Here is a 26571-nt window from a genome sequence, read left to right as displayed (position 1 = left end):
AGATTGTAAGAACTGGTGCGAAACCCGGGGCCTCGCACCCGTGTAGGGGTAACCGAACTCGGGGGGCCGAGGGCAACGGCGAAAGGTTACAACAAAGAAACAAAGAAGCCGGCTTCCGCAGAGCGCGTGGGGCCGAGCATAGAGGCGAGTGACGCTTTTTGCTTTCGGGTGAAGCGGAGGGCACAACTGTCAACATTTTCCACGCTCGGGGGGGGGGGGGGGGGGTGTGTGTGGCCGTTTTTGCGCGGTTTTCGCTGCTGTGAGAACTGCAGTGTTGAGACGGCAAGCAGCAGCGACCACAGGAAGATGAGAGGTTTTTTACGGGGGGTGGGGCCCGCGATACACCCCCCCAGCAGTGGTCAGGTCCTAAGCAATGGTGTCTTGACCAGACTGAAACTGGGGGGGGGGGCTCTGTGGTTCTTTCTCTCCTCTCAAACGCTATGCACAGACTACATCCTCTCTGCCTCTGGTAGCTAGCAGAGATCCCCCCGACGCGCACACACACACACACACACACACACACCTCACTCCCCAGCAACCGACCCTCTCTGTGTTTGTTTGTGTCAGTACGCTCAGCGTTTCAAAAATAAAAGTGCACATTGTTCCCTTTCTAAAATTAGAGCAGCGCAGTGTTTCCCCCCTCCCTCCCTCCCTCCCTCCCTCTCTCTCCCTCCCTCTCTCTCCCTCTCTCTCTCTCTCTCTCTCTCTCTCTCTCTCTCTCTGTCGCATTATCACCTCTGGTTCGCTCTTGCGAGGATGTACAGCACCGAGCTTCCATCTGTTTAGGAGTCCCCAGCTCGCATCAGGCTGGCCCATGCTGTCTCCCACAGTCCAACACCACATTCAGCACTTACGCAGACAGCCTAGCCCAGAGCCGTGTACATTCTCACACACACGCACACACGTACACGCATACTTACTCTCTCTCTCTCTCTCTCTCTCTCTCTCTCTCTCTCTCTCTCTCTCTCTCTCTCTCTCTCTCTCTCTCTCTCACTCACACACACACACACACACACATACATTCTCACACCCATTCACACACAAACACGCACACGCACACACACACACACACACACACACCTTCACACACACATACTTACACTCATTCACTCACACACAAGCACACACTCACTCACACAGTCAGGTGTACATTCACACACTGTTTTACTTGTGCAGACATACTTGTTCACACACTTGCACATACATACACACACACTCTTTTACTTGTACAGACACTTGTTCACACTTACGCACACACTCTTGCACTCACTCACTCATACATATACACGCACTAACACATGCTCTCCACCTCTGCCCTCCACCTGAATGCTTTCCAGGAAAAGTTGCCATTGCACCCATGAATACGATGCTGGGATCCATCAGGAAAGGCTTATCCATTCTATGTTGAGCAGCTGCATGTCAGCTCAGGACAGGACCACCAGCCACACGCAGCCTTCCCTTGTGATGCAAAGAACTGTCTGAAATGCCTTAGAAACCTTTCATTGCGAGAGCAGCTGTGTGTTGCAGAATTGTTTGGAAGTAAACCTAAACACTTGGAGGTCTTGGTTTTGAAGACAGCGACTTTTCCAGTGGTGTGTTTATGAGGGTGTATTTCCATTTTCTTGTTACCGTGTGGAAGGCCTCTTTCCTGTTATTTAAGATCAGTTGTAAGAACTAACACTCAGCCGGCGCCTCTGAAAATGAATCTGTGTTTATTCCATGATCCTGCTTGTAATGAAGATAAAGAGCTCTAGTCGCATAGTAATGTCTCGCTAAATAGCAACTGCACAAAGCCATCTCTGATGTTTATATAGGCTTTAATAATTAGATTGAGGTTCCTGCACGTTGCCTGAAGTAATACCCCTGGTGTAATTCTGTGTCCCTGTGTTTCCCATCATTCAGATCTTGCAGCAGGTGGACTTCAACAAGAAGCCAGGCAGGATGACCTCAAAGCCCATTAACTTTGCAGTCATTCTGAAGCTGAGTAACGCCAACCTGCAAGAGAAAGCCTTTCGGGTGAGTGGGGGTGGCTGCGTCACCTGTACTGAGTTCTGGGTAGTGGGGACACATGGAGGATGATGATGGTGTGTGTGTGTGTGAGAGAGTGTGAGTGTGTGTGTATGTCTGTCTGTGTATGTGTGTTTAATGCAATGTATCTGTGTGTTAGCAATGTACTTGATTTGTGTGTATATGTTTAATGAACTGGAACTGTGTGTATGTTTGGTGTAATATATCTCTATAAAGTGTCTGTGTTTTTAATGTACTGGATTTGTGTGTGTGTGTTACAGGACGGTCTGATTGAGCAGCTGTATGACCTACTGTTGGAGTACTTCCACACTCAGGCCTGCACCATCGGCTTCCCAGAGCTTGCCTTGCCCACAGTCATTCAGGTACCCATAATGCCCCACTCACTCTCCCGCTCTCTGCCTGCCAATCACTGCACAAGACACTGCTGAGGCTGATTACCTCAGCATGATAACAGCAGGGAATATGGTAAAAAGGTCCTTTTCAGTCAGCACTAATACTCACTCCACCAGTATCACACCAATTGCAGTTTAATCCAGTTGACAGTTAGTAACAGTTAGACAGTTCCTTTTTAGGGAAAACGTATTTAATTACATTACATTACGTTACATCATTTAGCAGCCACTCATACCCAGAGCAACTTCAAATAAGTGCATCTCAATGCTAAGAGTAGTTATCCAGAAGTATTACAAGAGAGTGTTGAGTGCTGTTTTTGATAGAGAAATATGGATAGATAGGATGTGTAGAGATAGATAGTAGGGCTGACCGATACAGCCATCGCGATGTATCACACAGCTATTTTTAGCGCAATAACAGCTATCCCCGGTATGTGGCGTTAGGTTTTTTCCCGTATGTTTTTCAGTGGCTGCGGGTGAGCTGGAAACAGGGGAAGTGGAAACACTACCTTTAAATCTATCATTACTTTCAGCCTGTTCCCCTTTATCCTCCTTGATTAACAATAAAACAAATAATTCACAGAATAATTGACACCAATCGTAAATAAATGCTTATGCTCGCAAAACAGCGCAGATTGTTTGTAGTTTGTGTGCTTGCGAAAGCTACGTGAGATTGTTTAATTAACAAGGATGGCATTTATCGATGTAAATTACGTTAAATGCTCATGACACATCACAGCTTTTGTGAGGTCTGTGTTCTAAACGTTATTGTTCATTGCACTCAACCTGACTTGAAAGTTTATTCTCAGTAATTTAAATCGATTTAACTAAATTTTGAATTTGTTAACACAAGAAGGCTATAACTTGAAACATTTAAGATTAAGCTTTGGGATTACCTGCCACTTAATTATTCAAATTGCCATCCTTGTTATTTTGAGCATTTAAAGTAATTTAAATTGATAAATGCCATCCTTGTTAATTATACACTTTGTCTCACTTTATATCTCACTTTGTCGCTTTCGCAAAAACACACAAACTACAGACAATCTGCGCTGTTTCGCGAGCATAAGCATTTATTTACGATTGGTGTCAATTATTCTGTGAATTATTTGTTTTATTGTTAATCAAGGAGGATAAAGGGGAACAGGCTGAAAGTAATGATAGATTTAAAGGTAGTGTTTCCGCTTCCCCTGTTTCCAGCTCACCCGCAGCCACTGAAAAACATACGGGGAAAAAACCTAACGCCACATACCGGGGATAGCTGTTATTGCGCTAAAAATAGCTGTGTGATACATCACGATGGCTGTATCGTTCAGCCCTAATAGATAGAGAGATTGACTAATGAAGGTAGGTTTAGTTTAATGATACTAACTTGTGTTTAATGTGTTTGTCAAGCAAAAATCCTGATTTTCATCTAGGAAACCTCTAGCCCTACTGTTACTACTGAACAACTTCTGGTATAAAAAGCAACTTTTTACGAGATGGCCCCGGTGACTCTTTGCCCTGAAGAGTTGGCAGCACTGCCGACAGTGTCTTTTGGATTCTTTCTCTTTCCTGCGGAGTTGGACGGCAGGCGGCGGGACAGCGGGCCAGGGAAAAGCGGCTCACGCCGTCATCTGTGGCGGCCCTCTCCGCTCCGCCGTTATTTATGTCCGCGCGGCGGCCAGCGACCGCCGGGCCGGCTTCCTGCAGGAAGGGCGTCCGGCGCGGGCCGCCCCCGTCCCGGGCCCGGGTCCAGCCGCTCCTCGGCGCGGGCCGTCTGAAGCAGGAGCCACATCCGTCACCCCGCTGTCCAAACGAAACGCAGACACGCGCGTGTTTGTGTTGAACCGGGCCTCGGGCTAACGCCGAGGAGCAGACAGCGCATGGTTTTCGTATTCAGGCTAATGACACGCAGGAGTCTGATATTTTTTCCCTCCTCCGGTCATGATCCAGAGCGTTTGCCTGTTGCCAGTAGCTTTTACATTTGCTCTTTTAATCCACAGTGTACTCTGCTCAGAAGAGTCACATCCATCCAGGATGATTCGTTTCTTATGAGAGGTTTATTCTTGTGAGTTAACAATTGTATGGATAGAATGGGTGTATATGTCTCAAACGTTATTCCATTGTACTGGATTATCATAGTACACATTACAAGGGAGCTCAAAATGATCCCTATATGTGGATTGCTGTGTTGTCATAGGATGAGTATTTGAACAGCATTAGTATTGGAAAGATTTTGCCCCACTGTTTTTGATCTCTGCGTGGTGTTTATTCTCACATCAGTCATGTGTACATATATGAATCTCCTGAAATAGATCGACTTGTCGCTAATCTGAAGATTCTAATTGTTTGTTATCCCCACGCTCACACCAATAATCATGCACAACTACAGTGGAGAATTCAGCATATACAGTACAATAGAAGACTTTTTGAAGGCCATGAATCAGCTCAGTTGGACTTATGTCCAGTATAACCTGAGATAAAAACAAACATTGGTGTGTTTTGCATCATTACTGTTATTAATACTAATAAATATTATAGTGTTATAGGTAATGCACTAGTGTTGCAGTCCTGGGGTGGTTTAGAACATGTTAACATGGGTGTTTTTCCTCCCCTGCCTGCCTGACCTCCCATCCCTCTCTGCCCCACAGCTGAAAGCCTTCCTGAAGGAATGCAAAGTGGCCAATTACTGCAAGCAGATCCGCCAGCTGCTGGAGAAGGTGCAGGAGAACTCCGCCCACATCACAGCCCGGAGACAGAGGGCTGCCTTCGGGGTGGCTGACACCTCCGCTGTGGTGAGTCCCGCCCAACCCCCCTCTACATCCCTCCAGGAATACTGCTGTTAACCGGGTCCAGGCGTGAGATATCCCCGAGTCCTGGCTCGTCAAACCATGGGGAACCTGTGCCTCTCTCTTTCACTCTCTCTCCCTCCCTCTCTCTCTCTCTCTCTCTCTCTCTCCTTCTCTCCCTCTCTCTCTCTCTTTCTCTCTCTCTCTCCCTCCCTCTCTCTCTTTCTCTCTCTCTCCCTCCCCCTCTCTCTCCCCCCCCCCCCCCCCCCCCCCTCTCTCTCTCTCTCTCTTTCTCTCTCTCTCTCTGTCAGCCAGCAGCATATCCCAGCAGCCTCTGCTGCTCGGCGCCTTGTCTCTCACTCAGGGGCCCGCTGCACCTGCCAGCAGCCTCTGTGTTATCTGAGAGCTGTGGTCAGCAGAGCGCGTCTCGCCGCGTGCGCCTCGCTTCTCAGCAGAGGCCCGGGGATTTACGTAACTCCAGAAGCGAACCGCGAGCCGAGCGCCCCCCCCCCCCCTTTCTGAACAGAAACGCGAAACCGCGGCTCGCCGTTATTTGCGGCTCTCGGCTGCGCCCGCTCGTGAAGCCATCTCTGTCGCCGAGACCGCTCTGCGTCACCGCTCTGAAGTGTCACTTTGCTAACCCCATCGTTTGCAATGATTCATTCTCCCTGTGGCGCAGGCCCAGACCCATGATGCTTCGCTCCCATTACACTAAGTAGCTTATTTAGCCTTAATTAGTCAGTTACAGACACCGATTCCAGTAAAACCTGTCTTTTTACGGGACAGCGCTAGCATTGAATACAGTACATTGCCCTGACCTGTAGAAAAAAGAATTCATATTGCTATCAGGGAAGGTGGTGTGATGATACGTGCAAGGTTGTTCTTTATTTTAACAGCATCTCAGTTGTTTCAGCACTGTGAGGGGTTTTCATGTGTCACTAACACTAGCATTACTGTTAGATTCTCAGAATAATGGCAATCTCTGACGACAGTTTGATTTTAACAGCAAGAGCAGCAGCAGCGCCGGACTCCGACACTATGGTCGCGTCGTTGCCGTTGAGTATATTTGTGTCTGTGTTTAGAGCAGCAGCTTTGTGAACTAGACCGACAGCAGCTACGCCTCAGTTGAAGATGTTTGTCACAGCTCTCAGAACTGCAGTTATGTCAGCGTCGGCCGCGTTTGTCCCGACTAAGAATAGGAGCTGTTGGGGGGCCAGGGAGTGAACAGGAAATGCGGGTGTCGATCTTCGCACACACCCCGAAACTGGAACGCTTTGCGAGTCACTGCACGCGAAAGCAGGCCGGGCCGAAAGGGGAACAGCGCGGGCGCAGAACGGGGAGGCTCTTTCGGGCCTTCTGCTTTGGTGCCGAGGTGAAATCCGAACTGAGAAGCGAGGGGGACGCTCCGGGAGGGGACGCCGGAGGGGCTCTTGTTTAAATAATTGAGCGCGGGTGGGTTATTTATGAGAAGGCGGGAGAGCGGTCCGGGCTGGCGCAGGAGCGGGAGAGGGTGAATGAAGGCCGCGAGAAGGAGAGAGCCCTTTTTTATTTTTTTCCAGCTCTCAGCCGAATGCGTCAGCGTGACCCGCCCCCCCCCCCCCACCCCCCACCCCACCGGCTCCTGGGGCGACAGGGTTACGCCCCCGCACATCCGCAGCCCCACCGTCACCACCCCCCAGCCCCCCCGCGCGCCACCTCTCGGGCCCGGCACATTAATAAATATTTAAGAGCGGAATTAAAGCAAGGCCCCTCTGCATGTAATGTAGACCCGGAGAGACGCGGCCCACTCCGCCAGGGCAGACAGCACGGCACCGGGGCTCTGAGTGGTGTGTTTGTGTGTGTGTGTGTGTGTGTGCCTGTGTGCGTGTGCTTATGTGTTTGTGTATGTGTCTTTCTGTGTGTGTGTGTTTGTGTCTTTGTGTGTTTGTGTATGTGTGTGTGCTTGCGTATTTGTGTCTTTCCGTGTGTGTGTGTCTGTGTGTGTGTGTGTGTGTGTGTGTCTGTGTGTGTGTCCGGGGGAGACGTCCTTCGCCGTGCTGTCTTTCCGCCCCGTCGGCAGGGTAACCTTGTCATCAGCAATTCAGCCCTGAGCGGCAGAAAGGACATCCTTTTTGGCCCCGCGCCCCCGAGTTCTGTAAAACAAACGGACGAAACAAAATACGCCTCACCTTCCACGCTCTCTTTATCGCTGTTTCTGTGGGGGGGTCGGTGAGGTGCTTATTCAGCTGGGGTGAATGTTTGAGCTCCTTTTAATTAGCCGCAACCGTTTGTTTCATTAACGACAGAGCAACGTTTTTCTGCCTGAGTAAAGCGTGCGTTTGGGCTGTGGACATGTTCTCTGTCACCCAAACAGAGGAGAAGACCAAAAACACAAATGTATAATGACTCTTGGACTCGCATTGACTTGTTCTTAAAAGCTTAACTGTACTGCAGTAAGTTGTACTTCATAATAGAAGAGAACTGAATTATATTAGTTAATACTAGTTAACTATAGTTAACTAGTATGCAGTGAAAGTATACAATGAAAGTAGTAATGATTTCATATATAACATATATATCATTAGGCCAATACCAAAGTAATTCTTGAGAAATAAGAATCCTCACAGCAGGGCCAACACTGTGTATTCACTGACCAGCAAAACAGCAAAGCCTACAAGGGGGGGATAAGTGAGCAAGAAGCTGGTATTACCTTCTATTGTGCTAGCCTGGGTACGTGCTGGGTGATGTGAGACTGAACATCACCTCCAGCAGACAGTCACAGGCACCAAAATACACTGGGGTCCAAAATTATTGGGACACTCACTTTTTTTTCTGAAAACCCACAATATTTTTGTTGCATATTCCATCAGACATTGGGAAAGTTATAATTATGTCAATGTCAATTTCAGCTTCATCTTCCAACCTTGTTAGGTTTATATAGGCTTCAGTGTGAGTGTTCAATTAGGGGGCAGGGCAACGTTCAATCAGGCCTAATTGAAGTGATGGTCATTTTTGTTCACTTGTCTGCACTCAATAAGTATGTAGGTACCTTTTAAAATTAAGTTAATGTCATGGAATTGTCAGTTTGTTTGGCAAAATTAATGTCATACATATTATTAACATGTTGGAAATAAGGGTAGTCATCAGGCACACAATCGTGTACTAGCCACATAAAGAGATGTTTTGAAAATGTTAGTAGTTGCCAAAACATGTAACTGTTTTTGCCACACCAGAAATTAGGTTTGAGTGATAAAACTAATAGCTACATGGACACATCCACACTTAATCACAAAATGCCCAGGTGTCCCAATAATTTTGAACCCTAGTGTAAGTTTGCCATTGCAGTCGCAGCGACCAGTAGCTAATCACAGGCATCAGTTTAGAACAGACTGCGCAAATCCTCCAGTCTCTACAGTGAGCAATTAGTGGACCTGCGCAGCGCCTGTCTAAGAAATGAAGAGTTCTACACCAAACTAACTGACGGTGCCCCATATCAAGGATAACAGCATAAAGCTGAAGTCACAGACGTTTAAGGTGGTTAATATGTGAAGCGATGGAAAACAATTGGTAATTTCATTGCACATTTATTTAGGTATCTGTCGTGATATCAGTTATGTCTAATTCACCAGCAAATTGTGGAAATTATACGTGTTATTCGGCTCGGTAGAACTAGTGAAGGTGGAATTTAGCAAGGTGGGTTGACATTAGGAATTTGGCTTGCTAATATCTCAAGCTGAAAATTTATCTGGGTGGGCAGATCCAGTGAGAAATGGAGGTGAATATGTTACCTTGCTGGGTGTCATGAAAACACATTTTTTTCAACGTGTTATTTAGTTATCTTGTTAACTGCTAGATCCTATTACTGAAGTTGGGTAGGTGGATCTCTGCCTCCATAATTTGGGGGTGATTTACATGAACAAGGACGTGCAGGTAACAGTCTACCTGAATGTTGGGTCTTGTGCTTTCAGTGAGCATATGTGCAGGGGGTTGCAGTATTGTCATTGAAAGGTGGTTGCAGGAAGCACAGCTTGCAGAAGGCAGTACCAGCGTCATACAAATTCTGCTTTCAGACAGATGCGCCTAACGTTGTGGCTCGGCTGCGTGGCAACACTGGGATGCCATCGCTCAGATATTAGAGTGAAAGCTCAACAGGCACGCGTCTTCAGTGTGAGCTGTGTTCTGATTAAAAGCGTATTCAAAACCTGAGTAGTTATTCCCTCAGTGCCTCCGTCTGAGTTGCTAATGCTAGAAGTTGCGTAGTAGCAGTGCTTGCAAGTGCCCGGGCAGCCAGGAGCTCAGCTGCGCCCTCAGCAGGGAAGGGGATGCAGCAGAATTGGTGGAAGATACAGGAGAGCCCTGATGGATGAGTGGAAGAAGAAAGGGGGAAAGTCAAGGCAGGCTTGGAACTAAATCTCTCTGTTTGCCAAGTCATTTGTCCTCCTCCTTTTAAATACCCCTTCGCTATGGCGTAAGGTGACTCTCTGATACAGGGCGCAGTGCTCTCACTTTTGTCCCCATATCCCCCCACAGCCCCGCCCCCACCCCAGTATCCTAATAACAATGCCACAAATTTTTATAAATGCGTTCAGATAACAGGCGACGGCGGCCGCAATCTGTTATCATCTATTGGGTTTCAAGGTTAGATAATCTTGTTTGACCTGATCAATACCGGCGTGGAGGACCTCTGGCGAAGGCTGGCAAGGAGCCACCGCTCCATCCCTCGCTCTCTCCCCCCAGTCCGCCCTCCATTTCCATTCCCTCCCTCCCCCTCTCCTTCCCTCTCTCTCCTCCCTCCTTTCCTCTCTCAGCCCTCCAACTGCTCACCCTCCTCTCTTCAGTGCAGGGACATACACAGTGTGTTGGCACAGTTTGGTCCTCTCTCCTGCTGGTGCACTAGCTCCTGCTGTTTGGTTGAGTAGTGAAGTTTGACAGTACATTGATATTTGTCTGGCATGTTCTGTGTCCTGCTTGTGTGGACAGGAACACAGGCCCTGAGACATAAAAATGACACAGATGAGTGAAAATGATGTTTTAAGGTTTCAGCTAGTCCCACCACACAGGTGTGAATCAAATTTAAATCTGAGCTGCACATACGTTGTACAGTCTGAAGAAGCGTTCGGCCAGCTTCTCCGATGTTCCTTGCTTCGGGCGTACGTGTGAACGCATTCCTGCGTGCAGCCGAAATCTGGTCTGTGAGAGGACCCCAGCCCCGCCTCGAAGCCGACGCTTGCCGCTATCCCTCCCTGATTTAAAAACATCTTGCTGGCAAGCTTCCCCCGCTGAGCCGGCTGCAGCCCCGGCGCCCCGATGAATGTTTGATGTCTGATGTATATTTCATGGACCCTGACGACCCGTGCGCTCTTTCCCCCCCCCTGCAGGAGGCCTGGGAGAAGCAGACGGCCGAGGAGGGCACCCCCCTCACCAGGTACTACAGCCAGTGGAAGAAGCTCCGCGAGAAGGAGATCCAGCTGGAGATCTCCGGGAAGGAGAGAGTAAGTGCCGCCGGCCGCTGGCTGGTACAGCACCGCACTCAGGCCCTTACCTGGTGTCATCACCCAGCACGACTTGGCATAGCATACACATCACAGTCTACACACCGTCCGTTTACACAGCTGTGTGTTTGCTGGGGCAGTTTCAGGGGGGTTGGAGCACTTTGCTCAAGGGTAAACCAGTATATCCCCCTGTCCGGGTACTGAACCGGACAGAGGGTTACAACACCTGTTTCTCGCACTCGTCACTTTCCACTGTATGCTTCCCCAGAATTTTGTACTGTTGAGTTTCATTTAGTCTTATCAGGGTGCTTCATGATTGGTCAGAAGGGTTGTGATTAGCGGAGATCAGTGTCTGTGTCTGCTGCAGTGGATTGTGGGAGGCAGGTTGGGGAGGGGCGGGGAGGGATGAATACCCAGGTGTGTCAGCTCTCGGGCGGTGGGGTGCGCGCCTTGTCCCCGCGCCCGCGGCTCCTGTTACCCGCGGCTCGGGAAGGCTGGGCACGGCGCAGCCCCCTCTGAGGAAGTGACAGATTGACGGAGTGGGCGGCACTCCGGAGCGGAGTGGGACGGGCGCCGAACAGACGCGCTCCCGCACCCGGGCTGTCATCTGCTCCGTCCGCTTAACCCTCGCAAGAGCCTCTCCCTCCCCACAGCTGCGCCCCCCCATACACATGCCAAATCTCAGCTGTCCCCTTCGCAGATACTACGGCAGCCATCAACAGGTTGTGCTGGATTGCCCAACCAGTGGAGTAACCACATACATACAAGGCCTACTAAAATATTATCATCATTTTGTAACTGGACAGTGATATCGCTTATCAGTGGTCTAAAACTCCCCTGAAATGTATTTACTCTGGGATCATATGAGCAAGAGATTACGAAGTAATCACGTAAATTTCACTGCTAAATAATCAGGATAGTGCAAATTGGTGTCAGTCTTATTATCATAATATCGTTCTTTTAAAGCTGGAGGGTGATGTGTGGGGCTGGATTGAGTTGAACGCTGCAGTCATTATGTCAGAGAAGTAAGCTGTAGTTCAGTTGTACACTTGAATGCAGTGGCATGATTTTTGGGAAAGGGAAGTGAGACCGTGGCGGTAACAGCAGGACAGATGACCCCGGCCCCACGAGGCCTTCCCTCAGCCGGGGTTACACAGTGGGGTGGGGGACGGGGGACAGGGGAGGGGGGCGGGAGACCGCCAGCCTTTCAAGACGCCACCATTCTCCCTCCGGCAGTTCGGAAGAAGAAAGGGAAAACGGCGACTTCAAACGGCGCGGGAAGCAGGCGCGGCCGAGCCGAGGCGCGCGGCGGCCCCTTTCATGCGGCGGGGTCGGGGTCGCCTGAAAGGGGAGGCCGCCTCGCCTTAGCTCCCCGCCGTTTGATGTGCGCTTTGTGAAAGCGCTTTTTAATGACAGCGGGGAGCGCGGCACGCAACGCAAGCGGGCCGATTTCCTCGGGCGGCGACTCAAAGGTGCGGGTGGGGGAGGGCACCCTGTCTGATACCCCGGTTCCCCAACGGCGAAAAAAACGAGCTTAGCGTTCGGCGGCTTAAAAAAACCTCACGTCTTTTCCCTCCCCCTCTGTGTGTGCAGATGGAAGACCTGGACTTCCCTGAGATCAAACGCAAGAAGTTGCAGGAGAGGAAGGCGGACGACAAGAAAGAGTTTAAGGACCTCTTTGAGTCCGACAGCGACTCCGGCGATGAAAGCGCGGGACTCAAAGTCAAAGGTAAAAACAACAGCGACAACAGCAACAGAAAAAACTGCTTCCTCGTTATCCCTCCCGGCTGCCCTTTTCAGACGGCGAGGAGGTCGGCTCTCACAGCGCCCGTCCTGCCGCCACCGAGCCCGGGGGCGTCCGCCTGCCCGCTCTGGGATGCGCGGCGCTCAGGGCGAGTCGGCAGCTCAGGCTGAAAGCGGCTCGGATCGATGCCTCAGTGCAGTGCCCTCCAATCCCCTCCAGGGGGCTCTCCTCTGCTTTTTTGTGTTCCTGAGAGATGCTTTACGTCCAAGCCGTGGATCTGGAGGAGAGGTCTGTGGTTGTACGCAGGTTTTAGGTGTCTGAGATTGGAGGGACAGCTTGGGGACGGACAGTGGCTTTGGGGTGACTTTGGGGTGGCACACTGACTCATGTCATCGCAGCTATGTCTGTTTTATTACTGTTTTTATAACTATTCAGTTATCATTACTCTTACTTATTTGCCATTGTTCACCCTCATCCCACATAGCGTAGGCTTTCTTTACACTTTTAGCCTAAATGTGTTACCGAGAAAAAAGCCAATGACCAACCTCCATCAGAACCAGAAACTCTCATTGCGGAGGACACAAACAGCTCATCCACTAAACTCTTATGACCATGCAGCTATGGGCCAAGCATTTCTGCGTCGCAGGTCACGGGCTTAAAGGAGAGACTACGTTCTGCAGGTTATTTATGTGCATGGGCTGTCTTTTCAGCAACAGTTAAAGGGTCACTGTGGCCCTTCACATCTAATGTGACATTGTTCAGTTGCAATTGTCTGCAAAGTGAAACCGCACTTTGTTACGTAACAGTTTGCTTGGTGGAGGATAGCAGCATCCCTTAAGGTCAAAGGTGACGCCCTGCCGGCGTGAGCGTGGCAGTCACATGGATGTCACACATGTGGCTTGTGTGTTAATGGATAGATGGAAACTGGCGTGCAGTGTGGAGAGTGCGTTTTTGAATTACGGCGCTGACGTCGGCGCAGGATCCAGATGTTTGGACAGCGTAATGAGGGGCTTAAGCTTGTCTGCGAGTAACGCAAGCAAAGAAAAGGCGAAGGATTTCACTCCCCACTGCAATCCCCAGAGCCGCCAGCAGGAGGCTGTATTCCTTTGTGTGGCACTCCAGCAGAATTACAATGTCCCTGCTATGAGGCGAACACACGTAGAAGTGGTAAAGGTGTGGGGCCTTCCCAAAGAACTTTACTGCTTAAACTTTGATGCAGGTCAGTGAGATACAGGTGTATGAATCCTTGTTTTTTTTTTTTTTTGTTTTGACCTTTTTTATTCATTCTTTTCATTTTTTATTCATTCTTTTTTGTTTTTTTTTTTTTTTTTTTACTCTTGACTGACTGCTTGGCTGAAGTCCTTTAGGTTTTTATTTCTGGCATTGTGTAAAAGAGAGGGCTGTGGTTTCACAGGTCCTGCGGTGGTGAATGCTGGGAAAATAACCCTGACCCTCTGAGCACTCGCTGGCAGCCATGCACCAAGGAGAACAAGAGTTTGTGACTCGCAATAAAACACGTCCGCAGCCCAGCAAGCCAACGAACCCCCCCCCCTCCCAAAAGCCTATCCTCACAGAGCAGCGCGGAGCAGCCTTTGACCCGTCCCTGGACTTCCGCGCCGTCGGCGGGTCACGAGCGGGGCACGGCCGGCTGCCGCCGCCTGACGAGCCTGTCCAAAAAAAAGAACACAAAAAGAGTCTGGAGGAAAGGGGGGGTGGCGGCCGGGCGGGCGGACGGCAGGGTTTTTTTCCCCTGCTCTGTTTTTTTTCTGCATCTGGTATTCATTGTGTGAAGTCCCCGCGAACGGCCGGGAGACGCTCTCTCGCCCCGGCCCCCGGCTCCCACAGGAAGCGCTTTTCTCTTCGTAGGCTTGGATCCCGGCGGGGGTTCCTAATTCAGAACAGTTGGCCGGGGGAAGACGCTGGCGGCCCGGCCCTCCGCGCGCGGCTCCCCCCTCCCCCCCCCCTCACAGCACGCGGGTTTAATGGGCCCACACAGCCCCCCCCAACCCCCTCTGATCCGGAACGCTCCGCGACTTGGCAGCCCACAGAGGCCCGGCTGGTGGTAGACCGATCAAATAGTTGTCATAGATACGGCGGAGGAAAGGGTGAGAGAAAGAGAGAGGGAGGACAGGAAAGGAGCGATGGGGAAAGAGTGGAAGCCTTTTTTTCCTTGCTTGGTAATTAGCCAGCCCCAGTTTTTTTTTTTTTTTTTTTGCACGTTTCATTTCCCTCTCTCTCTCTTTTTTCGGGTGATCTCATCTCGCGCAGGTTTTTGAGGGCAGACGTTAGTTACCAACCGTCGGCCCAACCCCCGTCTGGATAAGTGCGGGGGGAGGAGGAAAAAAAACCAAGCGAGCCAACCTCCGCTCGGAAATCTTCCAGCGAGCGCTCTGAAAACAATTAAAGGCTTTTCATGTAGCGGGCTCCTGGGGAGAGTGGCTGGCGGAGCTGGTGTGGCGGGCTCCACTGCCTGTGAGGGCGGCAGCACGTAATTAGGGATTCTGTGGCGGCGAGAGCTTGTGGCGGGGGGGGGGGGGGGTGACACACACACACACACACACACACACACATGCAAAGAAGTAGTTGTCATACTGCGTATCTCTGTACTGGTGCGCTGGTTTGAGTTGTCTTTTTTTTAACTGGGCAGCTGGTTTTAACAGTTCATCTCCGTACTGGTGAACAGGTTTCACAGTTACCCTTTTTTACTGATAAGCTGGTTTCAGAGTTACCCTCCATACTGATGAGCTGGATTCACAGTTGACCATTTTTACTAGTGAGCTGGTTTCAGAGTTGACCATTTTTACTGGTGAGCTGCTTTCAGAGTTGACCATTTTTACTGGTGAGCTGCTTTCGGAGTTGACCATTTTTACCGATGAGCTGGTTTCAGAGTTACCCTTTTTCCTGGTGAGCTGGTTTCAGAGTTGCCCTCTGTACCGGTGAGCTGGGTTCACAGTTACGCTTTTTTACCAGTGAGCTGGTTTCAGAGTTGGCCTCTGTACCGGTGAGCTGGGTTCACAGTTACGCTTTTTTACCAGTGAGCTGGTTTCAGAGTTGGCCTCTGTACTGGTGAGCTGGTTTCAGACTTGCCCTCTGTACTGGTGAGCTGGTTTCAGACCTGCCCTCTGTACTGGTGAGCTGGCTGCAGCTGGTCTCGGCTCCGCGTCACCCCTCCGCTCTGCTTTATTGGATTCAGCGTCGCGCTCTGAAGCGGTTAATGGGGCTCCTCCTCCCCCACACCTCCCCCCGCCCGGGCCGGCTCTCGGCGCTGCTCAGCTTGCTGCCGGCCCCGCCGCCGCTGTGTCTTAATAATTAAAGCGGTAGGCGTCGAGGAGGGAGCGCCTCCCGGGCAGCTCCTAATCAAATCCTCCTTCAAAGCGCGGGGATTTGGCCGCCGCTTCCTGTCAGGGTGGCTGCGGCGGCCCGCCGAGCGGCTCCTCGCTGGCGGATTAGGGCTCAGGCGCGCGCACCCGCGACCGTCTCAGCCGTTCATCAAGGTGCTCGCTCTCCACCCTCCAGCCCCGCACCACACTCATTTGGAATTAGGAGAGGGTCCAGATGGGGAGGGGGGAGGGGGAACGGGGAGGGGCTGGGCTGTAGTACCCTGGGTCCGGCGCTCACGGCCCCAAAGCCCGGGCGCTGATACAGAACCTTATCCCGCCTCAGCTGATGTCTGCGGAGATAAAGTTAAAAGGGCCATTTTGCATTACTTGCCTCCTCTGGGCTCCGTGCTTTTAGAGAGCAGTTTAAGAAGCCCCTGCTCTATAATTGCTCCCATTCCCCCCCTTCAGTTTCTGTTAGCGTTTGAGGCTGAAGTCCATTCTGAAATCAATTTACAGGTTACCGTGCTCATAAATGCTGTAATACCTTTACCCTCCACCCTCCTCCTTGGGAAAAAGGTTGATTTGTCAATGGCAAATAAATCATAAGTTTTTTTTTTTTATTCCCCTGTCTCTCGTTCCGTCCAGAAAGATCCTCTCGCCCGCCGCCGCTGTGGCACTCGGAGTTCTAGAATCGAGATTCTATTAAAAGGGTAAATTAGATTTGCGTTCTCTCCGCGCTTGTGTAGCTCTGAAACAAGGCGCCAGTCGGCGTGTCGGTAATTCGATCTCGTGGTTACGGATTGTTCAGGGCGCAGGGATCGCTGAATATGAGGCGTTTTTCATTTTTCCCAGGTAGCTGCATGCGCCGCTAGAGACCGGCGCCATGGCATTGGGATGCTCACCACATGCAGAGAGAAATGGTCAGCAGCCCACATACACTGCAGTACATGCGAGGCATAGGCAACCAGGCCAGAGCAACAGCATCGCCCAAGATAGATGCATTGCAATGCATCATATTTCAGCACTACTGCAGTGTAGCTCACCTCTGTGAGATTCTGTATGGTACATCTGTGGCTACTGGCAAAAACAGTCTCCGATTCAAACGGTTACATAATGAGTCTTCGTCCCAGTCCAGGTGACTGGGTTGTTTTTTTATTCCTCCTGTCAGGAACTTCTGTTAGCGGCATGTCTTTTTATTTTTTGTGGGCTACTCTGTAAGTGCTAACTTGAATGAAAATGTCTCGCTCTCATGGTGGGAAGGTTAGAGGCGGGGAGATGAAAGCCGGCAAGGAGAGTGGCGTCCCTGTCACTCCGCCACACCAGATCAACCCCCCAGGCCGTCGCCGTCCGTCCCGGCCCTTCTCCTCGCCTCGTTCCGCGCCGTTTTTGTGTTGTCTTGTTTTGGTTTTGGGTCTCGCTCTGTCGCCCTTGGCCCGCTGTGCTCTAATCGCTGTCGTTCTCCCCTGTTTGTGCCGAGCCCTGGTTCTGAGGAACAGAGGGAGATGAATGCTGCCTGTCTGTGTTCCTGATTCGCTGCAGGTAAACGGCGGGAGCGTGGCGACAGCGAGGACGATGACGACCTGGACGACCTGTCAGACCTGAGCGAGGAAGACGATGACGAGGGAGAGTACGAGGTGGAGGTGTCTTCAGGTGGGTGCAGAGGGACACGTCGTAGTGGGACTTGTGGAAAGGGTAGGGCAGAGACTGCCTTGGCTGGGGCAGGGGGATAGGGAGACAACGTCTCGCTTTTAGGATTACATTGCATTTCTGTAGCAGGCACTCTTATCCAGAGCAACTTACACAGCTTACGAGTCTAACACGTCATCCATTTACGCAGCTGGGTACATGCTGAGGCAGTGAGGGTTAAGCACCTTGCCGAGGGGCACAACAGCAGCGGCTCACCCAGGAATCGAACCGGCAACCTTTGGTCGAGCTGTGCCGCCTCCCACTACACCGCACTGCTTCACTGGCCCGCCTCCTTGCACAAGAGTGCTATTGTTTTCCGGGTTGAGCAAGCGCGGGTCAGAACATTTCGTGAGTGTGAAACAATGGCTCCCTCACAGAGCTCACAAATCAGAAAACCACCACAGCTCCCCGCAGAGAGCCCCTCTCGTTTGCCAGCCAGATCCGCGTGCCCGAGAGATGCTTCCACGCTCGTTTCTTGGTTCCCGTTCTAGGCCCCAAGCGACGGCAGAGAGCACTTCGCCACAGCTGAAACGAAACCGCTAAGCCGCGTTTCCTCCCACATATTTCTGCCCCGGGGGCAGGTCACAGTCCGCCTGTAGCGTTCAGCAGCTCAGAGACCACGCCCCGACCGGCGGGCCAATTAGGAGCGACGCACATCGTGTGCAGTTTGAGCTGATAGCTTTCAAAATACGGTTATTGACTTCAAGCGGTAGACGTTAAGACAGCGATTTGTAATTCCCTGCCAGGAACCGGATGTCTGTTTGAAAGGGTTACGGACCCCCCCCCCCGCCCCCCTCCCCTAATTTGCTGTTCACTCCACGTCCCCCTCTTCCTCCCCAGAACCCAAGGCGATGCCTTGATCCGCCATTTGTACACAGACCCGCGTTCGTGCCGGCGCCTCTGCCTCGAACCCGACCGCGGTTCCGCCGCGTTTCATCGCCCTCGGTTCCGCCCGCCCGCAGAGGAGAGTGGGGGCATGTCAATCAGGGCCGGTGAAGTTGAGCGGGAGCGTGACGATGGGGGTGCCGCGGCATCCTTTAGCATTCCGGCCCGGTGCGGCGGCCCCTCTGAAAGCGCCCCTCCCGCTGAACGGGATGAGCCTGTGGGCCACCGCTCAGAATGCAGAAGAGGCTCTGTTCTCAGACTCTGCGCTCGAGAGGGGGCAGCAGTGTAGCATGGTAGTTAAGGAGCAGGACTCGTAACCAAAAGGTCGCCGGTTCGATTCCCCACAGGGGCACTGCTGCTGTACCCTTGAGCAAGGTACTTATCCCAGAATTTCCTCAGTTAATATCCAGCTGTATAAATGGACAGCATTGTAAAAATTGTAATTGAAAAATTGTAATTGTAATTCTGGATAAGAACGTCTGCTAAATGCTAATAATGTAATGTAACTTATCAATCTGACTCTTCCTTCAGGTGCCGATGATGATGATGATGATGATGATGAAGAGGAGGATGAGGATGAAGAGGAGGGGAGGAAGAAGCCTGCCAAGTCGAAGGGCAAGGCACCCGCCCAGCTGACGAAGTCGGACCTGAAGGAGCTGGCAGACGGGGACGAGGACATGGTGGAGGACCTGGAGCTTTCAGATGATGACTGACCCCCCCCCTGGAGCCGAGGGGTGGAGGCGTCGCTCTTTTGGAGCCGGCCGCAGAGCCCGACCCTCACCGAATTTCAGACTGAACTCTTTTTCAATTCCCTGACATCACGAGACCAACTTTTATTAAGTCACTTTGCTTTCCCCTTTATTTTGCAGACAGTGAAACAGATGTATATAAAATATACCTGTTATACAAAACCAGTCACAAATGTCATGTGTCTGTTTTCAGTGTATTTTGGCGTCTACAGGAGTTAGAATCATTCATATATGTGTGCATGCGAGTGTGGTGTGTGTGTGTTGGCTCACAGATCAGAAGTGATCCCGACTATGTAAATAGATGGTATGGTGCTCTTTAATTTATGAGTTACATCTGTGCCTGCGTCAGAGCAAATACCTGGAAATATACCTTCTCTGTAGAGTAGCATGTGCTCCTTTCAGAATGATGTGCAAGAACTGACTATATATAGCTTTATATAGCCAGATTTCAGAGGTTTATATACAGTACATACAGTATTTCATGATCTATTCAAACACTGCTGAGAGGCTGAGTACAGATCTCTTCCCCAGTAGCTGCACACCTAGAGCAAGTTTTTTTTTTTTTACTTTATACCCAGCTCTGTGGTGGTGTGTCCCAGCTGTGAGTTACTTGTATGTCCATGTGTGCATCTGTCTGCATTTATGTGTGCACACTTGCATACGTTGTATGTGCATTTGTGTGGGTTTGTGAGCATGTGTATTTGTCTGTGTGAGTATATGAGTATGTATGTGTGTCCTTATATATTTGTGTGTATGGGTGTGTGTGGTGTGCACACATTTTTGTGTGAGTGTATGGAAGTTTGTGTGTGTGTGTGTGTATGACTCTGTGTGTGCGTGTGTATGACTGTATTTGACTGTATGACTGTATGACTGTGTTTGAGTGTGTGTGTGTGTGTGTCTGTATATCACTGTGTGTGCGTGTGTGTGTGTGTGTGTGTGTGTGTGTGTGTGTGTGTATGACTGTATTTGACTGTGTATGACTGTGTGTGTGTGTGTGTGTGTGTGTGTGTGTGTGTGTGTGTGTGTGCTGGAGGGGGTGTGTGTCTGGGCCGCGCCCAGAGAGCCGGGAGCCGGGCTCTCCGGCAGGCTGACAGCAGGGTGGAGGTCCGCAGGCTCGCCTCGAGCAACCGTCTGATCCCCCGCCAGCCCCTCCGCCCAGGTGCTGGAGCGGGAACACAGGCCGCGCTGTTCCCCTTCCAGCGTTTCCCCCGGCTACCTCTCCCTCCCTCCTTCCCTCGCTCTGTGCCAGGCGCGCTGAATAATTCACATAATTCCGTCCTTCCTGAATAATCATCTCGTAGCGCGAGCGCTCCCCCCAAGCGGAGGGGTCAGAGGTTAGCGTGACGGTCGGCAGGGTGGCGCAGGGTGTCCTGCCCCCTGTGCTCCACGGACGGACCCCTGCTAGGCCAGTTGGCAAGGCTCGTCTCGTTTTCCAACATAGCAACCAGGCTCTAGTACAGCACACAAGTTTGAATATATGGCATCATGTACAAGACGCCTAAGCAAGGAAGGAATGCACTAAAAGAGTTATCAAGCCTTCGAGCAGTCCTGCGTGACAAAAGCCACAGTACTGTATCACACAATATGTACGTAAATGGCTACTCCCCACTCCAGTGATAAACGTGAGTAAGAGTTTGGTAGGAGAAATATTTCAGCTGCACGTCATGGCAAATCAAATAATCCCTTTTACATTTCCCTACTCCCAACAGCGTTAATGCTGACTGACAATACAGCTTTGCACAGTTCACGAAACACAACATTCGCTAACCCCACCCTTGGCCTGGTGTGAAACATGTTACGGAGCCATGCTTCAGCTCTGGAGTAGAATATAAAGCAACGGAAATGTGCCAAGCAGCATCTGGTCTGGTGTGCCTAGCCTCAGCCTGACAGTGGAGAAGGGGGTATCTGAGTTGGAGTGATGGTGGACACATCTGAGTCAGATTCAGGCAGGCTAAGATCGCTACAGAGACGTGCTGGGGGAGGAAACCTCAGTTCACCACGCTTAAGTTCAGTTGTGAACCCGTACCGCAGTTTTTAAAGGTGAGTGTAAGCGTTGTGCGAGACAGCAAGCGCACGTCTGTTCTTTGAATTCTGAAGTGGATAAAATGGAAAAAACAGGCCATTAGCGCGTGTGCTTGGGTCCATGGAGAGGCTCTGAGACTGCGTTAGCGTGGTGTATTTGACAAAGCATTTGCAGAGTTCAGAGGCTGCAGATCGGGAGAGCGATAGCTGTGTTTGTTGAGGGCGGCGCTGGATGTGGTGTGAACGTGTGCGGTGAGGCGTACGCAGCACGTATGTGTGTGCGTGTGTATGAGTGTGTGTAGGCGTGAGTGAGTGTGTATGAATGTGTGTGAGTGTGTAGGCGTGAGTGCGTGTGCGTGTGTGTGAGTGTGTAGGTGTGAGTGCATGTGTGTGTGTGTGTGTGTGTGTGTGTGTGTGTGTGTGTGTGGGCAGGTTGATCCTCGTAACCCCCCCACGCTGAGCACCTGGCGCGGGCTGTTGAAAGAGCACGGCAGGGGTCCCGTAAGGTCAGCTGGCCCTTAGGCGGGGCGGGGGTGCCGAGAGACGCTGGCCTTCGTCTGAACCCCCTGTTCGGTCAGCCCCTCTCGACCCCAGCCCCTGCCCCTGCCCCTTCAGCCACAAATTTTTCCACCCTTCACCCCCACCTCCCTCCCGCACCCCCTTCTGAAAAGACCAGGCAGCATCTCAAACAAGCACGTAAATCTTCCCCAGCCTGCCTTACAGACAGGGAAAGCGCCCTGTAAAAGTGCTTCATTCAGTGCATTTATTTTACCGCGGGTGGCTAAAAAAGAAAGCAGAAAACAGAACATTGATGGGAAATCTACAGACCATTTTAATTTTCCTTGTTTACACACTTTTCTCTTTTTTAAAAAAAGCCATAACGAATTCAAAGATTTGCATAAAGAGCTCTGTGCCTTTGATTTCCCTGTAACAGAGGAAAAATATTAAGGTTGATCTTTGGCATCCGTTTAGAGGATGAAGCATTATACATACTGTATCATGTCAACCTGACTACAACAGAGAGGAGTTATAAATATTTTTTTGATTTTTTTCATATTTATTTGCTAATAAGCAGCATTTGAATGTGGGGCTTTTAATATTACAATAGAATGCGTATCAAACAGAGGAGTTTGGGGGAAAAAAAAAAAACTAACAAAAAGACAAAAAAGTACCACCAATATTAGCAAGTCATATTTTGTTCGGTAATGGAAAACAGAAATACGTGCAACTATACTTAACAAAAAGTACCACTTATGTAACCTTCTTTTTCATTGTCACTGTACAGTTAGGCTTGGTTTGCTCTCCCGCAGTAGCAAACGTGAGCGTGCACAGACACCGGCGCCCGGAGCCGTGATCCGTCGGAGCAAGCCCTGGTCTCCTTCCAGGCACTTCCTGTATCCCGCGTAGGGGCCACAGAAAAGGGGGGGGGGTTTGGAGAACGTCCGAGAGCGGGCTGGGCTCCGCAGGTCAGGGACAGCTCAGTCTTTTCAGGGCTAAGGCGAGTCCCGCCCCATCCCCCACCTCCCGCGGTCCCGCTGTGGAGTGTCCGGTCGGCGTGCGGCCGTCACCCAGCCCAGGAAGTGCGTGCCGCCTGGATCCTGTCCGTCCGTCTTTGGTATCGATCCGCGGAATGCATAGTTTGCCACAAGTTCCCTTCTGGCTGTTGTCCGTTTTTTCCTCTGAGCGTCTCTGTGCCGCGTCTGTGGAGAGCTTTAAACTTGCTCGAAAAGGAACAAAAAAAGAAAACCGAACGGGGAAATAAAGTTGTCTCCCTTTATTTTTCGGCGCCTGAAAGCGTTGGGCTCCGGCAACGTGCGCAGTTCATCCCAGGAAAGACACGCTTCCTGTATTGTCTGTCTGACACTGAAGAATGTTGTATCTGTGTGTGTGTGTTTTTTTTTTTTTTCTTTTTTTTGGCAGGCTGTTAAAGACCAGCTGTATGCTCGAGCTGCCTCGCACTGAAGCTTCCTGTCTCCTCACCCCCTTCCGCCCCCCGTACACACACACACACACACACACACACGCGTGCACGCACATACACATACACACTCGCACACATTTTTTGGATTTTATTCTACCGCCACAAGCAACCCGAGGGTGACAAGAAATGTTAATTAATTGTCTGTTTTTGATTTTTTTTTTTTGTTTTTTTTTTTGACCAAACTTATGGTATAAGAGCCTCCATTTCAGGTCCTCTGTGACAGTCCTCTTTAAGTTAAACCGAGGGTTAGTCCGAGACAGGGAGGCAGTTTCCTCCACCCTCTCTGTCTCTCTCTCTCTCTCTCTCTCTGTCTCTCTCTCGCTGGCAGACTCTGAAAGCTGTCCCTGTTTTTTTGTTGTTTTTTGTTGTTTTTTTTCCGCTCCTCGCGTTGAGTCTAAGACGGCGGCTTGCTGCCGTCGCACGCTCCCGCCGAGGAGGCGCTTCCGTTCTCCTGCTTGGGGGAGGCGCGGCAGGCGGCCAGGCCGCCGTACGGGGAGGGGGCGCTGCCGGTGGAGGGGGGCCGGGCCTCAGCCGGTGGGGGGTCCCGCTCCGGGGGGCGCAGAGCAGATGGCGGCAGCGGGAAGGACAGCGGGAAGCCGGTCATGTAGAGCACTCTTCCGACGCGCCGGGCCACCTGAGGGGGAAAGCACACGCTGCCGTCAGGACCCAGGCCCACAATGCACCGCGGGCGCGACCAAGGGGGCGGGGGGGGATTCCTCGAGGACACCCGCAGTCTGTCCCTGAACAATTAGCACCTGACCTTGCCGTAACCGTTTGAAGCACCTAATTGGAATCTGGAAAGTATTTTAAGTCCTCAGAAGGTCAATAATTATCTTAAAATTAAACCCAGGGAGAGTGTTACAAGGAATGGATCAAGGATTTATTCAGCAGCATTGAAAGGAATGTATAATTGCTGTGTGCTTTTCCCCACAATGTTCAAGTATATATTGACTTTTTCCACAGCACTTAAATGCTGAGCAAATAAGGTCAGCCCACCATAAGATATTAGGTAAATGGTAATTGTAAGGTCAAACAGGGATAATGGCTTACAACAACATGCACAACACCATTAAAAACATCTTTTCTGCAGTGTTCTTCTACTGTATTGTATAATCTCACATTTCTACATTTTCAGAGGATATTTTTGATATCTTCCTTTAGATTACATTTTATTAGCTTCTATGTAGTCCATTCTATACATTACAATCTTAATGAATTGGATTCTGCACAAAAAAAAGGCTACCCACTGTTTCGTGTACCATCATACAGTGCAATTCGTCCTGAATCTGATGTTTTTTTTTCAGTTTATGTTATCTGGCACGACTTCTCAATGTCTGTTCATGTGTGCTGAATAGCCTGTGATCTCCCACGCTAAAGGCTAATTTGAGACGATGACAAACTTTTCGAAACCCATTCAATGCTGAAAACTGTTACATCTGTAAGGGAATGCATTAAGGCCAGTGCAGTGTGGTAGCTCAGCGCACATCCACAGAAAAAACAGCGTTAACCATGAAGTGATAAACCTCTGTGTTTACGCAGTGGCCAGGAAAACACAGAGCCAAAATGGACACCACGTTTCACATTGTGATTGCGGTAATGAACTCGTTCTGGCAGAGGTGAGCCAGGATATGAGCACTGGCGTCATCAGCACTGACCACCGTACAGGATACAGTATGCTTCTCTAGGGCTGGTGTGTGTGTGATTTGGCTCCGCATAACTGACTCCAGATCAGTATGGAGACGGGGACGTGTGGCAGCGGCGTGCTCAGCACCCGGTCTGTTCTTATTAATTGCGCACACATTGGCTGTGGGGATGTGAAGTCTTCATCTTTCATCTGAACCCGTGTTCGGGAAAATGCCGTAAGTTCATTTGTGCTCTATCACTAAGGACTTCTGGGTGTCTCCAGAAACCTGTGGAATACCCGTGCGTTGTGTGTCTGAAAAGCTCTGGATGGTAAAAGCATCTGGAATTGACTGGTGAGCGCTGATACACGAATTAGTTAAACCAATGAATTACTTAAATCAATCGAAATAACAGGCCAATTAACGCCCAATAGGGGATCTTAAAACAAAGAAATGACGGCATTAAAAAAACATGCTACCGCCTAGATTCACTCAACATTCGACCTTAACTCCGAGTAACGGATGAATGCAGGTGTTTCCTTTGCTCCAGTAAAAGCACAGTTTATTTAATTCATTGTCGGTGATTGCTGAACTCGCTGCTCTGGGTTTAATTGCTGAACACTTGCGCTTAATTGCGAGTCAGAGTAAAGGACAAACGCTGATTGACTCCCGCTCTATGCCACAGCTTTACATCTCTCGGCTGCAGGGGCATCGGATACAGGTGTGGTTATGGGTGGGCTACCTCACACCGGGGGCCTGTGTGAAAGGGGCGTGGTTGTGGGTGTGGCCTATATGAAAGGGGCGTGACTGTGGGTGTGGCCTGTGTGAATGGAGCATGGATGTGGGCGGGGCCTACCTGTGAGCGGATCTTGAGCGCTGGGCCCAGTTTTAGGCCCATGTTGTTAAGGAGGTGGTCCTCGGTGAGAAGGGGTAGGGTCTCACCATCAATGGCCTGCTCCCGGAACACCTAGGCAGGGGCAGACCAGTACACTATTCAGCCAGGATTAGGAGATAAATGCTCGGCAGAGCCGAGATCCTGCTGTCCTGACTGCCGTGGGTCTAGGGCCTCCCTGTAGCATGCTAGCTAACTCTGTGGGGTAGCTCCAGGATGCCTGGAGTTTTTAACACTGAGCTGTAACAGGGACAGAGAGAAAGGCGCTCGTGACACAGCTGGTCCCTATGTGCTGTTCAGACTTTTCTTCTTAAAAGGAGACGGAATTTTGATTTTCAAGGTGTCCTTATAGCTTGAACAAATTGAGCTTTTGTCTGGAATTAGCATCAGCTTTCAGGAAGTTTCCTCATCTGTTCCTGCCCCCCCCCCCCCTCCCATGTTATTTCTGGGTGGCCCCAATTAGTAAGCCCCGCCCTGGCCCCTCCCTCACCTGCGTGTACTCGGAGCAGCCAGCCAACCCGCCGACGAAGCTGCACACCTCCTCCACCGTCCACTTGCTGATGTCTTCCACAGGCCCCGCCTCCTCTCCGTCCAGGAGCAGACCTCCCATGGCGCCTGGGAGCAGGGAGGAAGCAGAAATCATTCAGAAACCCCCCTGCAAGCAGACAGCTCAGATCCACGAACCCCCCCACACTCCCCCACGCCCCCTCCCTCCTTCCTCTCTGTGCCACAGATCTACATTAATGGCCCTGGCGGTGACAGGGTTCAGCAGGGGTCAGTTTGAGGGCCCCTTCCTGAGGGAGGTCGTCATGCCGGAGAGAGCAAGTAGCGGTAATGTATTTCGTGTGACTCACGCAGCTCCCTCCCCCCTCCACCCCCCACCCCCCGGCGGGAAGGAGAGGGGCGGCGCTGCCCGTAAAGGACGCGGGCCTCTAGTGGCTGCCTCCTTTTAACTGGGTCGGGAATGTCTGACTCAGCCCGCTGGTCGGGCTTTTCTCTCTCCTTCCC

At 50.9% G+C, this 26571-nt stretch overlaps 2 protein-coding genes across 6 annotated transcripts in view; one reads left to right on the top strand and one right to left on the bottom strand.

The window, feature by feature from the left end:
• Positions 1–19163, top strand: part of noc2l (NOC2-like nucleolar associated transcriptional repressor) — a 29732-nt gene extending 10569 nt beyond the window's left edge. Inside the window, exons 13-19 of the mRNA XM_036531184.1 lie at positions 1903–2016; positions 2289–2390; positions 5054–5197; positions 10549–10662; positions 12256–12391; positions 17266–17376; positions 18829–19163. Coding sequence (XP_036387077.1) covers positions 1903–2016; positions 2289–2390; positions 5054–5197; positions 10549–10662; positions 12256–12391; positions 17266–17376; positions 18829–19010 — 903 coding nt within the window. The 3' untranslated portion in view covers positions 19011–19163. The remainder of the gene's footprint in view (positions 1–1902; positions 2017–2288; positions 2391–5053; positions 5198–10548; positions 10663–12255; positions 12392–17265; positions 17377–18828) is intronic.
• A 4209-nt stretch (positions 19164–23372) lies between these two features.
• The window catches only part of samd11 (sterile alpha motif domain containing 11), a 64704-nt gene continuing 61505 nt past the window's right edge, over positions 23373–26571 (bottom strand). For 4 of the 5 annotated variants that reach the window (XM_036532222.1, XM_036532223.1, XM_036532225.1 and 1 more), the window contains exons 11-13: positions 26054–26178; positions 25528–25638; positions 23373–23683 (exon numbers count right to left, since the gene is read on the bottom strand). In XM_036532222.1, coding sequence (XP_036388115.1) covers positions 23444–23683; positions 25528–25638; positions 26054–26178 — 476 coding nt within the window. In that variant the 3' untranslated portion in view covers positions 23373–23443. The remainder of the gene's footprint in view (positions 23684–25527; positions 25639–26053; positions 26179–26571) is intronic. The other variant, XM_036532224.1, reaches the window with a different exon arrangement.

This window comes from Megalops cyprinoides, chromosome 6, assembly GCF_013368585.1.
Source record: "Megalops cyprinoides isolate fMegCyp1 chromosome 6, fMegCyp1.pri, whole genome shotgun sequence".
In the NCBI taxonomy this organism is placed as follows: Eukaryota; Metazoa; Chordata; class Actinopteri; order Elopiformes; family Megalopidae; genus Megalops; species Megalops cyprinoides.
The sequence above is the reverse complement of the archived record's forward strand: the minus strand, read 5'-3'. Positions and strand labels throughout refer to the sequence as shown.